The 13,771-nt window shown below is 40.5% G+C and overlaps 1 protein-coding gene across 1 annotated transcript in view; it reads left to right on the forward strand.

The window, feature by feature from the left end:
• The window catches only part of LOC122539265 (general vesicular transport factor p115-like), a 73,428-nt gene extending 60,189 nt beyond the window's left edge, over positions 1-13,239 (forward strand). The window contains exons 20-26 of the mRNA XM_043673967.1: positions 633-754; positions 4,169-4,304; positions 5,128-5,303; positions 6,923-7,000; positions 9,643-9,759; positions 11,125-11,340; positions 13,013-13,239. Of these exons, the coding sequence (XP_043529902.1) occupies positions 633-754; positions 4,169-4,304; positions 5,128-5,303; positions 6,923-7,000; positions 9,643-9,759; positions 11,125-11,340; positions 13,013-13,087 (920 nt within the window). The 3' untranslated portion in view covers positions 13,088-13,239. The remainder of the gene's footprint in view (positions 1-632; positions 755-4,168; positions 4,305-5,127; positions 5,304-6,922; positions 7,001-9,642; positions 9,760-11,124; positions 11,341-13,012) is intronic.
• Positions 13,240-13,771: the final 532 nt, after the last annotated feature.

Raw genomic sequence — 13,771 nt, forward strand, 5'->3', positions numbered from 1 at the left:
CCTTTGGGGAGAAAAAGAACTGGAAATGACATCACCACTTTAAGAGATGAAGCCCTATAAATAGAGAGATGGGACATATCACTAGCGCTTCACCGGAGACTCTCACTGATGTTACCTCGTATGGTGATGAAATGTCTGAAAACAAACTTTCAAGCTCAGCGAGCTAACTTCCAGACTTATCAAGGAGGGATGCTAATAACTGTTAGTATTAGCTCCTTCCCAGTTCTTACTCCCGGTTAATAAAGTAACAACCCCATTTCTTATCTACTTGCTTTGCTTGGCTGTTTATCGAAACTGACTTGATTTTAAGAAAAGAAACAGCAGATGACTTGCAGCACACATTGCACTTAATTAGCAGGTAACTCACAGCCCATATAGTGTTGAATACAATCCCAAGGAATGTCACAATCCTATCCAATCCAGAAAATCTCATTGATTCCATCTCTTTCAGTTTCCTGCATAAAATTTAAATCTAGATATGAATTCCCGATTATTATAGGCAAGAATAGTGCCTGTATTTCAGCAATAATGTATTGGCCATGTTCTGTTTGATAACATTCTTGGGTCTGTGAAAAGGAACTCACTTTTCTTTGTTGTAGTGTAATTTTCTGCTTTTTCTGTTTCCAATCCAGTTCTTATAACAAAGGCTGTCCAAAAATCAAGTGAGGATGAGAAGAAGGAAGAGGAAGTGAAGAAGTCTTTGGAGCAACATGACAGTATAGTCAATCAATACAAGGAACTTATCCGTGAACAGGTAACAATAGTACATATTTTAAGCAACAAAGTTGAAGACTATCTGAAGGTTGGGTATCAATATGAAAATATTTTAGAAAGTTTTTAATAGATTAAACTACTTACAGCTAGTCCAAGATAGAATGTTTAATCAACGTACTGGCAAGTATTAGTCATACAGCACGGAAATAGACCCTTTGATCCAACCAGTCCATGTCGACCATAATCCCAAACTAAACTAGTTTCACGTGCCTGCGCTTGACTCATATCTCTCCACATATTCTTATTCATGTATTTATCTAAATGTCTTTAAATGTTGCAACTGTACCCACATCCACCAAGGGCGGCACGATGGCTCACTGGTTAGCACTGCTGCCTCACAGCGCCAGGGTCCCAGGTTCACTTCCAGCCTTGGGCAACTGTCTGTGTGGAGTTTGCGCATTCTCCCCGTGTCTGCGCAGGTTTCCTCTGGGTGCTCCAGTTTCCTCCCACAATCCAAAGATGTGCCAGTCAGGTGAATTGGCCATGCTAAATTGTCCATAGTGTTAGGTGCATTAGTTAGAGGGAAATGGGTCTTAATGGGTTACTCTTCAGAGGGTCGGCGTGGACTTGTTGGGCCAAAGGGCCTGTTTCCTCACTGTAGGGAATCTAATTTAATATAATCTCACTTCCTCTGGAAGTTCATTCCACATGCAAGTATTCTGTGTTTCTTTCAAAAAAATAGTTGCCCCTCATGTTCTTTTAAAATCCGTTTTCTTTCACCTTAGAAATATGCCTCCTATCTTGAAATTCCCCATTCTAGGGAAAAGGCATCTGTCATTCACCTTATTTACCCCTCATGATTTTATAAACCTCTATATCCCTCAGCCTCCTACGCTGCAGTGAAAAATGTCCCAGCTTATCCAGCCTTTCCTTATAACTCAAACCCTCCATTTCTGAGAACATTTTGGTAAATAACTGCCCTTTGAACTGGGGCCTGTTAAGACCCACCATGCTTATGCAGCATCCTCTCAAGGGCAATTAGGGCTTTACCTGAGATGGCCACAAACTGTCAACAAATAAAAATGTGTTGTAATTGACAGCAATTCTCTAAAACTAACAGCTGATTATGGTTTTTCTTTTAAATGGAGTCAAGGCAAAGCCAATTAAAATTGGACTGCATTAGATCACATGACCTGGAAGTTCATGGGACAATTTAATTAAAGGTTACACCAAATTACATTTCCTACACCATAATTATCAAATACCCCTCATTATTTTCTAAACCTCTCAGGTCAACCCTCAATCTCCTATGCTTTAATGAAAAACGTCCCAGTTTATCCAGCCTCCCCTCTTATAACTGCAACCCTCCGTTCCTGGCAACATCCTGGTAAATCTTTTCTGGAACCTATTCCAGCTTAATAATATCCTTCCCAAAGCAGGGTGACCAGAACTGCACATAGTACTCCATAACAGGTCCTGTACATCCTCAATATAATGTTCTCACTCCTATACTCAAAATCTGAGCAATGATAGCTAAATGTTACCTTAACCACCCTACCTATATGTGAGACAAACTTCAAAGAATTGTGAATTGTATTTTGTGAGGACCTAAAATGGAATGGATTTCCTATACAGTGTGATAATGGCATTGAGCTCAGCAATCATGGGTTATGGAGGTAGAAGGAATGACTAAAGAACTGAAAGTGATATGGGGAACAAATTTTCATAAAGTGCGTGGTTAGTGTAATGACTAGTAGGGGTTACCCCAGCCCCACAGGCCATACCATTCATGTAAATGTTTGATTCTGTCACCAAAGTTGACACTGTTTTTCCCTTTTGTGCTGTCTAGTATAAGAGGCATTCACCTGGTTTTCTAATGATCTGAGAGAGGATTTTTAAATTATAAACAGAAGTAATTCAGGCTGGCTAACAAATATACCAGAATTAAACGAAAAAGGCAAAATGGGCAAACACTTTTGTGAGCCACAAGTATTAAATTGAAAGAGTAAATGGGATGATTTCTCATGGTTCCCTGAAATTCCAATTGATAAGTTTGAAATGTTGACAGCTGTAAAATAGTGAAAAATCTTCAGACCAGACATCAGGGAAGGCAGTTAAACCCAGGTCTAAGTAGAGTAACCACCCAGCTTTCAGAGTTTAAGAGGGAGTCAGATATTTGGAATGTTTTCAGAAATATCAGATTTTTTTCAGCTGCTCCTGCTTGAAGAAGTTGTTTTACTTTTTTCAGAAGAGCTATGGTAATCTTGCTTACTACAGGGTTTAGGCATTGTTTCCTTTTACTGACATACCCAAGTCTCTTGGAAAAACAGAAACCATCTCCAGAGGACCATTGCGCGACAAGCTTCATCTCCTCCAAATCAAGTTTGTCCAGCAGTTAAAGTAATAAATCCCACCTCTTCTCTCTCAAAAGCTTTGCTTGTCTCTTTTCCAAAGTTAATTGATTTTTTTGGTAATTCACAGTTTGTTACCAATTCACATTACTTGAACAATTCCGAGATATCACACGTTCCTTCAAAACCCTGGTAAACCATTTTAATCTCAAACATCCAAGCAGTTCCATTTTCCAGTCTTTAGTTCTAAAAAAAAGTATTCCCAGCCTTAGGATTTGGAAAGATGCTTGTGTGTGTGTGGAGGAAGCAGGGTTAGCAATAACTTTCAAAAGGAATTGGATGATTACTTGAGGGGAAAGCATTTGGTTAACTTTAGGGCATGAGCAAGGAGAGCGGGGCTTGTTAGTGCTACTCAAGGGTTGGTACAATGTGCTGAATTGCTTTCTGTATTATATAATATGATTCTCCACTATGTGCATAGAAGTGACTTCAAGTAAGCTGGCCGTAGAGTAGGGTGTCTGAGGCTGAGATTTCTCCACTGTCTGCTTTATCCCTTTCTCTTCCTCTCTTTTTGTTTTTTTTTTGGCTTGACTATTTTATTTTACTTTCCTCTTGATAAGCTCAGTGGTAGCAATCAGTGGATAGATGGTGTCAGTGGAGAGTTTGGGTTCCTGGTGGTGCCTGTGTCCAGTGCAGATTTATGGTGGAGGCAGAGTTGGGTTTTGGCCAGTGCGGTACCCGGCAGCATCAGTGGTGTCTGGTTGGTGAGGTCCAGTGAGGAGCCATCGTGACGACGGTATCGGTGGAGGTGAGATGGTGCTGAAGGCTGGTGCCTCTTGCTCCAGTGTTGGTGGCGAAGTCTGGCCACCAGACCCATGGCCCATGACAGAGCACTTCACAAGGAGGGCCAGAAAGCTGGACACTTCCTTCATTTCTTCATTTTCTGCCTTTATTTTCTGTGTTTTGGTTTATTTCTGTGTTTTGAGGTGGTGCCGCCAACTGGCGACATTAGACAAGTTTCACTGTGTTTTGTAACAACATACACTTGACTATAAATAAATCCAATTAATTCAGAATTAACCATCTGTTTCATTTAAATACAGGATCTGCAACTGAATGAATTGAAGAAACAAGTAACTGCCTTGACCAATCAGAACGAGCACAGTCAAACCACAATAACGCAGCAAGCGTCACAGATTCAGCAACTGCGTGACCAGTACAATCTTCTCAAAGTACAAGGTGTGAAGTATTGTGCAACATTCCACCTGTCCTTCTTTTCCCCCATTTACTGTCAAAGACAGCAAGTTCTAAAAAAAAATACAGAATTTCCAGAAATCTCCACATAACAAATTTGAAGTATGGTTCTTTTTGGACATGGTGAATGACAATATTATGGAGATTCCATGACTGAATTTTTTAAAAATGTTATCATTGTTGCCAGTTGTTAAGTGTGCTTTTTGAAAACAGGTTATAGCGTTTTGTAAATAGTTGTCCTGACAGTGGTGAAAAGATCCACTGTTTGCGCAGCTCTTTACCATTTGGAAACAACAGGCTGATAGGACCATCCTATTCCCTCCAAAGAAAATGTTTTCACAATTGTATGACCATCACTGGGAGTATGTTTGTCTTCCAGGAGTGATGAGTCTGAATTTCTGAACTGCAATATTTTTTCTTTGGCCTTTTTTTAAATTGGTCCCGGTTTTTGAGGTATGCTTATTACAAATCATTGGTATACAACCTGTAGTTTAACTGTTTCATCATATCTGAACGTGATCTAAGTACAATGACATTGGTTCTAAAAAATTGGATTGTTGCAGGAAAGAAAAAGAGACAGAAATGAAAATTGGGTCATTCTGTAAGTTTAAAAAGCAGCTGGAATATTTCAATTCCTGCTTTTAAGACATTGTAAAGCTTAACTCCTGACCTTGTTCTTAAAATTGCCTTCTGTTCCTGTACATTTCACTGGCATCAGGATATCCATTCAAATATGTTGAAGATTAGTGTTATAGACCTCATTTTGGATAATGCAAGTTCAGAAAATCTCTAACTTTTTGTTGCTTAGGTAAACCACTAGACAGCCAACATCACATTCACAATGAGGCAGCTCAGATCAATGGTATTCAACCTAAAGACACCGAAGAAATTGGAAGGTTGCAAGAAGAGATTGAAGAACTGAAGAAGCAGCATAATGTATTAGAAGGACAGCTGGCTGAAAAGGAGTTGGAGATTAATAAATTGGTATGAACTGTTTGACATTTTACCCATTAACTATCACAGTCTCTAATTCAGGCAATGGACCAGGTTGCACATGAGAGCAGATATGCAGTCAAGTCCAGCCTTCCAGAAACAGTAATGGCTTGTCGACAATAAACTGAGAATAAGATTTTTCAGACTTGCCAAGAATTTTAAAGCATCGAAACAAACCATTTGGTCCATCAACCTCGTGCAGGTTTTCATGCCCCAGCTGAACTCCTTCCATCTTAATTTATTTTGCTTGGTCAGTGTAATCTGTAAATCCTCATCTGTTTATTCAGCTTCCCCTTAAATGCATCTATACTTGTTACTGCAACCATTCCTTGATGCTGATTTCCAAGTTCCAACCATTCCCTCAGTTAAGTAGTCTCTCGGAATTCCTTGATCCCTGTTGGGTCTGCTATTTTATCTTTTGTAGCCCGTACCTATAGACCCGTCAAGTGGAGATACTATTTCTGTGTCAGGTTGGAACTGGGATAAGGTGAGGGGAGGGAAATGAGGAAACCAATGAAATCCACGTTGATGCCCTGGGGTTGGAGGGTCCCAAGGCGGAAGATGTGTCATTCTTCGTCCAGGTGTCAGGTGGTGAGGGAGCGGCGATGGAGTAGGCCCAGGACCTGCATGTCCTTGGCAGAGTGGGAGGGGGAGATGAAATGTTCAGCCACGGGGGTGTGGGTTTGGTTGGTGTGGGTGACCCGGAGGTGTTCTCTGAAGTGCTCTGTGAGTAGATGTCCTGCCTCCCCGATACAGAGGAGACTGCATCAGGCGCAAGAGATACAGTAAATGGCATATGTGAAGTGCAGGTGAAATTTTGAAGGATGTGGAAGGCTCATTTGGGGTCTTGGATGGAGGTGAGGGAGTAGGTGTGGGCAAGGATTTATAATTCCTGAGGTGGCAGGGGAAGGCGCGGGGTGGGTGTACACCCCCCCCCCCCACCTCATCTCCATCCAAGGCCCCAAAGGAACCTTCCACATCCGTTAAAGTTTCACCTGCGTTTCCACACGTCATTTATTCTATAAGTTGCTCCCGGTGTGATCTCCTCAACACTGGGGTGTTTCAACCTTCCAGCTCAGCACCGTCCTCATGACCTGTCCTACCTGTCAATCTTCCTTCTCGCCTATCCCTCCACTCTCCTCTCCAACCTATCGCCTTTACATCCACCTATTGCACTCTCTGCTACCTTCTTCCTAGCCCCACCCCCCTCCCATTTATCTCTCCACCCCAAGGCTTCCAGTCTCATTCCTTATGACGGGCTGCCCGAACCATCGCTTTTCCTGCTCCTCGCATGCTGACTGACCTGAAGTGCTTTTCCAGCACCACACACTTGACCACAATCAAATCTGCTCAATCATTCAATCTCTGTGGGCCATTTACTTCAACCAATTACTTCTGTTTTTAAGGGAGCAGTTTGAGATTTTGACAGCAATCATTTCTTTATATGCCTAATGAATTTAGTTTCACATAGTATAGTGCAATTTTAAGTTGTAACTAATTCTTTCCATGTTTGGTCAGTTTGTACATATTAATATTTCAGGCATAATTCTGTATAACAGTTAAGTGTCAAGGAGAATTGAAACTGAGATTCTGGTTTAATTATTCCATAGAGGGCTGCTCAGTCAACAGGAAACCTAGCTGAAGTTGGCACAGAAATTGCTGGTGACCAACCAACTGATCAGCACAAGGTAGGGGAGCTTCTTTATTGCATCATGCGTTCAAGATGGCGAATATGATCATTCCAATCTGGTAGATTTAACCAGTCATAATTCAGGGTTTTAGAATGTTTTCTTGCTCCACACAAATCATTGAAAGCCTGTACCAGTCTCTGTGACCTGTTAAGTTATATAAAAAGTAGCCATTATTCTCTTCCTAAAGGCATTTTTGAAGGTGATCTGATCTCTACTTCCTTAAGTTTGTTTTACCACTTTGGTTTCTCTGGTGCTGTACAAATAAAATGCTTTATTCATTTCCTCTTTCACTCGGGCTGCTCAATAAAATCCACTGAGTAGTAAGGTGATCCACGCTTTGTGCTGGTCTTTCTGAGCTGGCCAGTGCGAGAGCCGTGTCTTAGTGACTAACTATTACATCAGTTTCTGGGTTTCCTGTTGATCTTGGCTTGGTACTTTCAGATTTCTCAGGTTGGGAATGCAGTGGAGGTGGAGGAAATGCATCTCAAAATCCATCCATTAGAATCCCATGGTAAAGGTGCAATAGTTCACTGTGATAGCGTGCCCTGACATGGAAAATTCTTGGCGAAAGTGCATTCAGGCAACATGATTACACGAAGCAGTGGTACAGGGTTACGTGGAATTTGCTGCAAGTTGGAAATCCTGGCATGATAGTCACATTTAGATGCATCCCAAAAATATATAACCATCCTGTGAAAATCTCCTTGATTCCTCCTCTCAAAGAACTGTGGGTACATTTTCCATGTCAGTATTTGGTATTTGTTGGATTCCCAAATGTGGAAAGAGCTTGTCAAGCAATCAAGGGATATGTTCTGTCACTGTCATTTTGGAAAATCTTAAGTGTTTAAACAGCTGATTATTACTAGATGGCACAGACTGATGTTGAAAAATCAAGCCTCTATATTCTGGAGAAGGGCTGTTTGCAGTAATGGGACATGGTCGAATTAAATGTTTGTCTCCTTTAACTAAAAATCGTCAGTGTCCAGCATCCATCAAGATTTTGTCTTTGCAAACTTGTGAAATAACTAAAAAGCTGCACAAAAGGCCCATCTCTTCTGAGAAGAGGGAGAAAATAAAAGTTAAAATCTGATCTGTAAACCCCTCAGATTATTTCTGGAGCGTGTCTTTTGAACCATTGGCTATATTTGCCAGGAGCTGGAGTTGGAAATTGTTGGGAGGTGGTGAATTAATAAGTGTTTTTATGTCAGGCAAGGTGTGAGTGATCAATTTCTGCATTATTGTCACGTTACGAAGAGCATCGAATTAGATGTGAGCCATTCTTTGCCTGTTGATAAATAGACAACACTTGTTTGAGCAAATTAATCCCATGCATTCTAACAGATATTACTCTGGTAATTCTGAGCAGTAATGGTGACCATCGCAGTGTTTTTAAGGACTATTAGAGTTAGCAGCTGAGAGTGAAAGAATCTGGGAAGACAAACTTACATAGCAAGTCTCTCCTTCAATTTTGTTTTTGCTCCGTTAATTATCACCTTGTGGAAGTTTAGGTCAGGCTGTCCTTTTGAAATAGTCTGCTTCAAAAACTAAACTTCAGCAATGCACTGCAGCAGCATGCCATGTCAATTTTCTCCCTTGCTCTTTAAGATGCCACCTATTTCTGAAATATTTCTAGCAATTGTCTATTCAGCGTGTTCAACCAGACCAACTGTCTAACTGGGAGTGACATCAGGGTGGAAGCACATTCTGAACCCTCCCCTTCCTCCAGCAGAGAGGGGTGCATCCCAGTGGGACTGCATCACAACATCACTTACTCCAGGGCATTGATGCTCAAGCAGCCAGCCATTTATGTGGCATTTTAGTTTCCTGCAATACTTTTGAAGGATTAGTGAATGTAGACAAATAAGATCATATATCTCAGGAGGAATGTATTGGGTTTGAATGTATTTCAATCTCATTTGTGCCCCACGTGATTTTCTGCTGCTCCTCTCCCCCTCATCCTCCATATTTCTCCTGCTCAAATTTGGGAGTGCATAAGGACTGGCCAATTAATGGTGTGGTGTGCTCATTAAAATAAGACTCCTGTTTAAGTGTTACCACTGTTAGTTAATGTCATTGAGTGGTACATGGTCTTCCTTACAGGTTCAGCTCTACCTACAGGAGGCAATTAAAAAATTTCTAACCCCATTGTGCAGAGAAGTTGCCAGTTACACACGGTAACATTTAGAGCCATGAAAATTATTTTTCAATGGTTACAAATTGTTATGAAACTTTGAACAAATTTTATTCAAAGTAGATAATTTTGTGTCTCTCACTGGGCATGAGAATCATCAGCATTTCACAGCCACCTCTGAATAATTTACTTTGTTTGCTCGTTTGATGTGGGCATTGTTGGCAATGCCAGTATTTATTGCTCATTCTTCATTCAAGGGTAAGGCTGCAAACTCTTGACTGTGTAACTATAGGAACAGGAACAGTACAGCTTTAGAGCACCTTCCATCAAATGCATTTGTTATGACTTGTGCAAAAAGCAATTAGTGTATCTTTGAAACTTTTAACTTTTTACTGAATAGCTTATCTTCAAGTACTGACTCAGAAAAGGATAATGACAACATTTTTTTGTGAATTAATCTGCAATAATCTAAATCTGTTCACTTGCACTTTGGCATCATTATTGAAAGCTTGTGGGCACAGCAGAAGCATTGGTGAGGGATAATGACAGTGATTCTGCAGCAACGAAGACTGCACAGCTTGAAAACAGACTATCAGTATTGGATGATGAAAATAAAATGTTAAAGGTAGGCTATAAATTAGTTCATTATGTCATCGTCTTCTAACTATCTACTAGACTAAAGCTTTCAAACTGCAAAATGTTTGGTGCTTGAATTGTTTTGTCGTGGTTTAATTATCATATAATTTGTGTTAGGTTGCTTGCTTATTTCGACCTGCCTCACTTTAAGCCAAAGTGTTATCTGTCTGGTTGCAACATTGCAAGATCAGGCTTTTATTGTTATAGAATGACCCATTGTGTTAGATACATCACCTTCACAATCCATGACGTGAACAACATAATGCTTGCTAAACTTTTATAGTGATTCTACTTTGGATCTCTACATTGTATACCTACTCCCACTAAATCATTCCATATCAAAGATCTGCACCAGTGCCTTATATCAGAGTAACAGTGTGGAGCTAGCAAAATGCACTTGGTTCCACTCCGTCTATTCCAATCAGTCTTTTACTGTGGCTGTTTGTCCTGTCATGTTGTAAGTGGAGGTGATTGGATTAACCGTAAGAAACATTGCTGAGTAAATTTTATGTATCCTATCGCCCCTTTCTCTGAGATGAGATCCTTGTCTTAGGTCTAGTTATGCCATATGTCCCATGCTCAACAGAAAATTATTCTAGGCAATGAGCCATGAAAATTATTTTTCAATGGTTACAAATTGTTATGAAACTTTGAACAAATTTTATTCAAAGTAGATAATTTTGTGTCTCTCACTGGGCATGAGAATCATCAGCATTTCACAGCCACCTCTGATGCAGATGCTGGAGATCAGAGTCTAGATTAGAGTGGTGCTGGAAAAGCACAGCAGGTAAGGCAGCATTTGAAGAGCAGGAAAATTGACATTTCGGGCAAAAGCCCTTCATCAGGAATCACTGTACAGGAGATGCATGAAGCAAGATCAACATTAACGCATGATTCTATGCCATAGACAGTTCACAACGTTGAGGTACTCTGTTAAAGTTGACCCTCTCTCTTAGTATCTGGATTAGTGGTGCTGGACGAGCACAGTAGCATCTGAGGAGCAGTAAAATCGATGTTTCGGGCAAAAGCCCTTCATCAGGAAAACTCTCGCACTCTCGCACTCTCGCACTCTCGCACTCTCGCACTATGTGGTAGTGGATCAGCTTTTGTTGACTGTCCATTGCACACTTCATCGTTTTCACTGGTGTAACCACTACCACCTGCTCAAGAGCAGTTGGAGTTTGGCAATAAATTTTGAGCACCCACTATCAGATCTGCTTGTAATCATTTTGACTGGAATGAAAGTGTCTGCATACACTTTTGATTTGCAGAGAATGTGACGTGTTGAAGGGCTAAACTGAATGTTACCATTGCAGCTGCTTTTAGGATTATTCTGTTTTACTTATATGTACAGGATCAGTTAAAGATGTTGACAGAGGAGAAAAAGTCCCTTGATCAACAGCTTGCCTCGACAAACAGTACAATAGCCATTCTTGAAACTGACAAGAGAAAGCTCCAACAAGAGGTGACAGAGTCTAAGAAGGAGCAGGATGATCTATTGGTACTTCTCGCAGACCAAGACCAGAAAATCTTTGGATTTAAGAATAGGCTCAAAGAGCTTGGAGAACCAGTATGTATGACATTGCAGCATCAATAATTTAATGACTAATGTTTTTGCTCAGCCACTTTAAGTGGGTGTAGTACAGACTGTGCGTGTGTGTTTTATCTGGTCCTTTATTAACAGCGCAAAATCTAAATTGCTCTAATTAGAACCAGACAGGTATTTGAACGTGTTCAGGCTAATGCAGTATAATCACCAGAAACCCTAATTACCTTTTAACTATTCAAATTTATTTTTGTGTATTTATCAGTTAGTTAATTTTTCTGACTGATTTGCACAAAACCAATTGAAAGTAAATTTGTTGTTCTGATTCGAAAATGAATTGCATTTAAATGTCTTGTCGTTACAGCTGAGGAAAATCCTAAAAGGATAAAGAACTTAAGGAGTTTGGTTGGGTAGGACAGTGCAAGAAGTGAGGGAGACCTGGAGCTTATTTACTTAGTGAGTGTGAATGGTCACGTAATGGTGTCCTCATTTGCTGAGTTTAAGGTGATCAGTCTGCTATTTAATCTGCAGTAGGGACACTTCTCCCCATTGTTTGTCTCTCCTTCGAAGTGCCTAAAGAGGGCTGTTTTGGCACAGTTGTAGAGTCCCCTGTCTTTGAAACAGAAGACCTGAGTTCAAGACTTACCTGCTCCAGAGATATCATAGCATCCCTGAATAGATTAATTAAGATTACTTTTTTACAAAGAAGTGTGGAAAAAGTTGGTACTGAGGGCCCAGTGATGATGGGTGGATATGTAGAGGCCCTGGCTTGTCCTGAACATGTATAGCAAACTGTATACTCTGACTGTATATTTAACAGCCTGGTATTTAAAGAAGAATAGAGTAGAAAAGCCTTTATTGTCATGTGCACTCAAATGAGTGTTGTAAAAAGTTTTGGTAATATCGCCTCTGGTACCATCTTAGCCACAGGGTAGTTAGGTACAAATACTTCAAGTTCTTACAGAACTGAAATAGTAAAAATAGACAGACTAGCATGGGAATACAGAGTTTTAAAAACTCCAGAATGATGATTAAATATTATCTTTTTAAAGTACTCAAGTTTTATAGTTTTTTTTCACTGAGTCAGTGCCCACTAGGCTTCAAAACATGAGGCCTCGCTACCTCCGTGTGCTGGCTTCTGTCCAGGACTCTATCCCTTAACTCTGTTCCCCCGTTGCCCTGCTCCCTGCTCTGGCCTCTTTACCACCCCCCCCCCCCCCAACCTGGCCCCACTCCTTGCTCCGTTCCCCATTCTGCCCACCCAGACACCCTGCCCACCTTGTTCCCCGCTCTATCTGGAGCACAAATATACTCCTATAAATAGCACAGGGAGAACGGGGTTGAGGCAAATAACATCTGCCTATTAAAGGGAGAAAATGGTTGGGTGAAATGGAAGGAAGTTTGTTTGGAGGGTGGACTGGTTGGATCAATTGGCTTGTTATGCTTTAAATTATTTTATTAATGTACAAGAACTGCAGCCTTCATATGTTAGGCATGTTGTTTAGGATTGGGAATGTGAAGTTGACAGAACAAATTCTATTTTTGATTCAGCTAAATGTCTTTGAGAATTATCTTGGGTTAGTCGACAATTGATTAGTCAGTGTGCAGTGTTTTTTACCCATAAAATATTATCTTTTAATTTTTATTTAATCAGGTGTAGAATGTGATGGTGAACAATGTTGCTTGTTTTGTACAGGTTGAGGATGAAGATGACCTGGAGTCTGCTGACCAAGAAGATGATGATGATGATGATGATGATGATCCAAACTAATTGCATAACGATGATATACAGACAGAATAAGGAAATAAAATGTAAAGAAGGTCAAAGCTTCTATTACCACAATGCAGAATGGCGAAAGAGTTCAGAATGTTTTGTTTTTTTTCTTTTTGGAAGGGGGCTTTGAAATTAGTTTAATTGTATCTTCTACCAGTTGCAAAGATTCCTAACAGAGTTTCTCACTGCAGGCTCAGAGGGCAGGGTGTTGTAGGAGAGAACTGAGGGCCATCTACCTTAATAGCTGCCTTTTACCAGTAATGTCACTGATTTTACCTAAGCTGCTATATCTGACTAGTATAAGAGCAGTGTGTTGTAGGAGAGAAGTGTGGGCCATCTACCTTGCCGAGCTCTACATTAAGATGGGGCGTTGTCTCTTCAGTGACGATCTGCAGGTACGTGACAGTTCACTGGCCTTTCTGAATTGAGGCCACGTGCTGGGAAGCACTGAACAGTCATCGCCCTGATTCGCATCAGCCTGTCACTCAGAGGATTTAGTGTGCCTTTACATTGTTCAGAAACTGTGTTCTGTCCCTCAAACCCAACCAAGCATGGAAATGTATGCAGTAAAGTCAATAACTGAACAACATTTGAACAGTTTGGAATTACAGGTATTGCATTGATGTTGATTATTTGCTGATAATACCGCAGACAGATTTATTTCTACATCTATCAGTTGTA

This window comes from Chiloscyllium plagiosum, chromosome 32 (genome assembly GCF_004010195.1).
Source record: "Chiloscyllium plagiosum isolate BGI_BamShark_2017 chromosome 32, ASM401019v2, whole genome shotgun sequence".
Lineage (NCBI taxonomy): Eukaryota > Metazoa > Chordata > Chondrichthyes > Orectolobiformes > Hemiscylliidae > Chiloscyllium > Chiloscyllium plagiosum.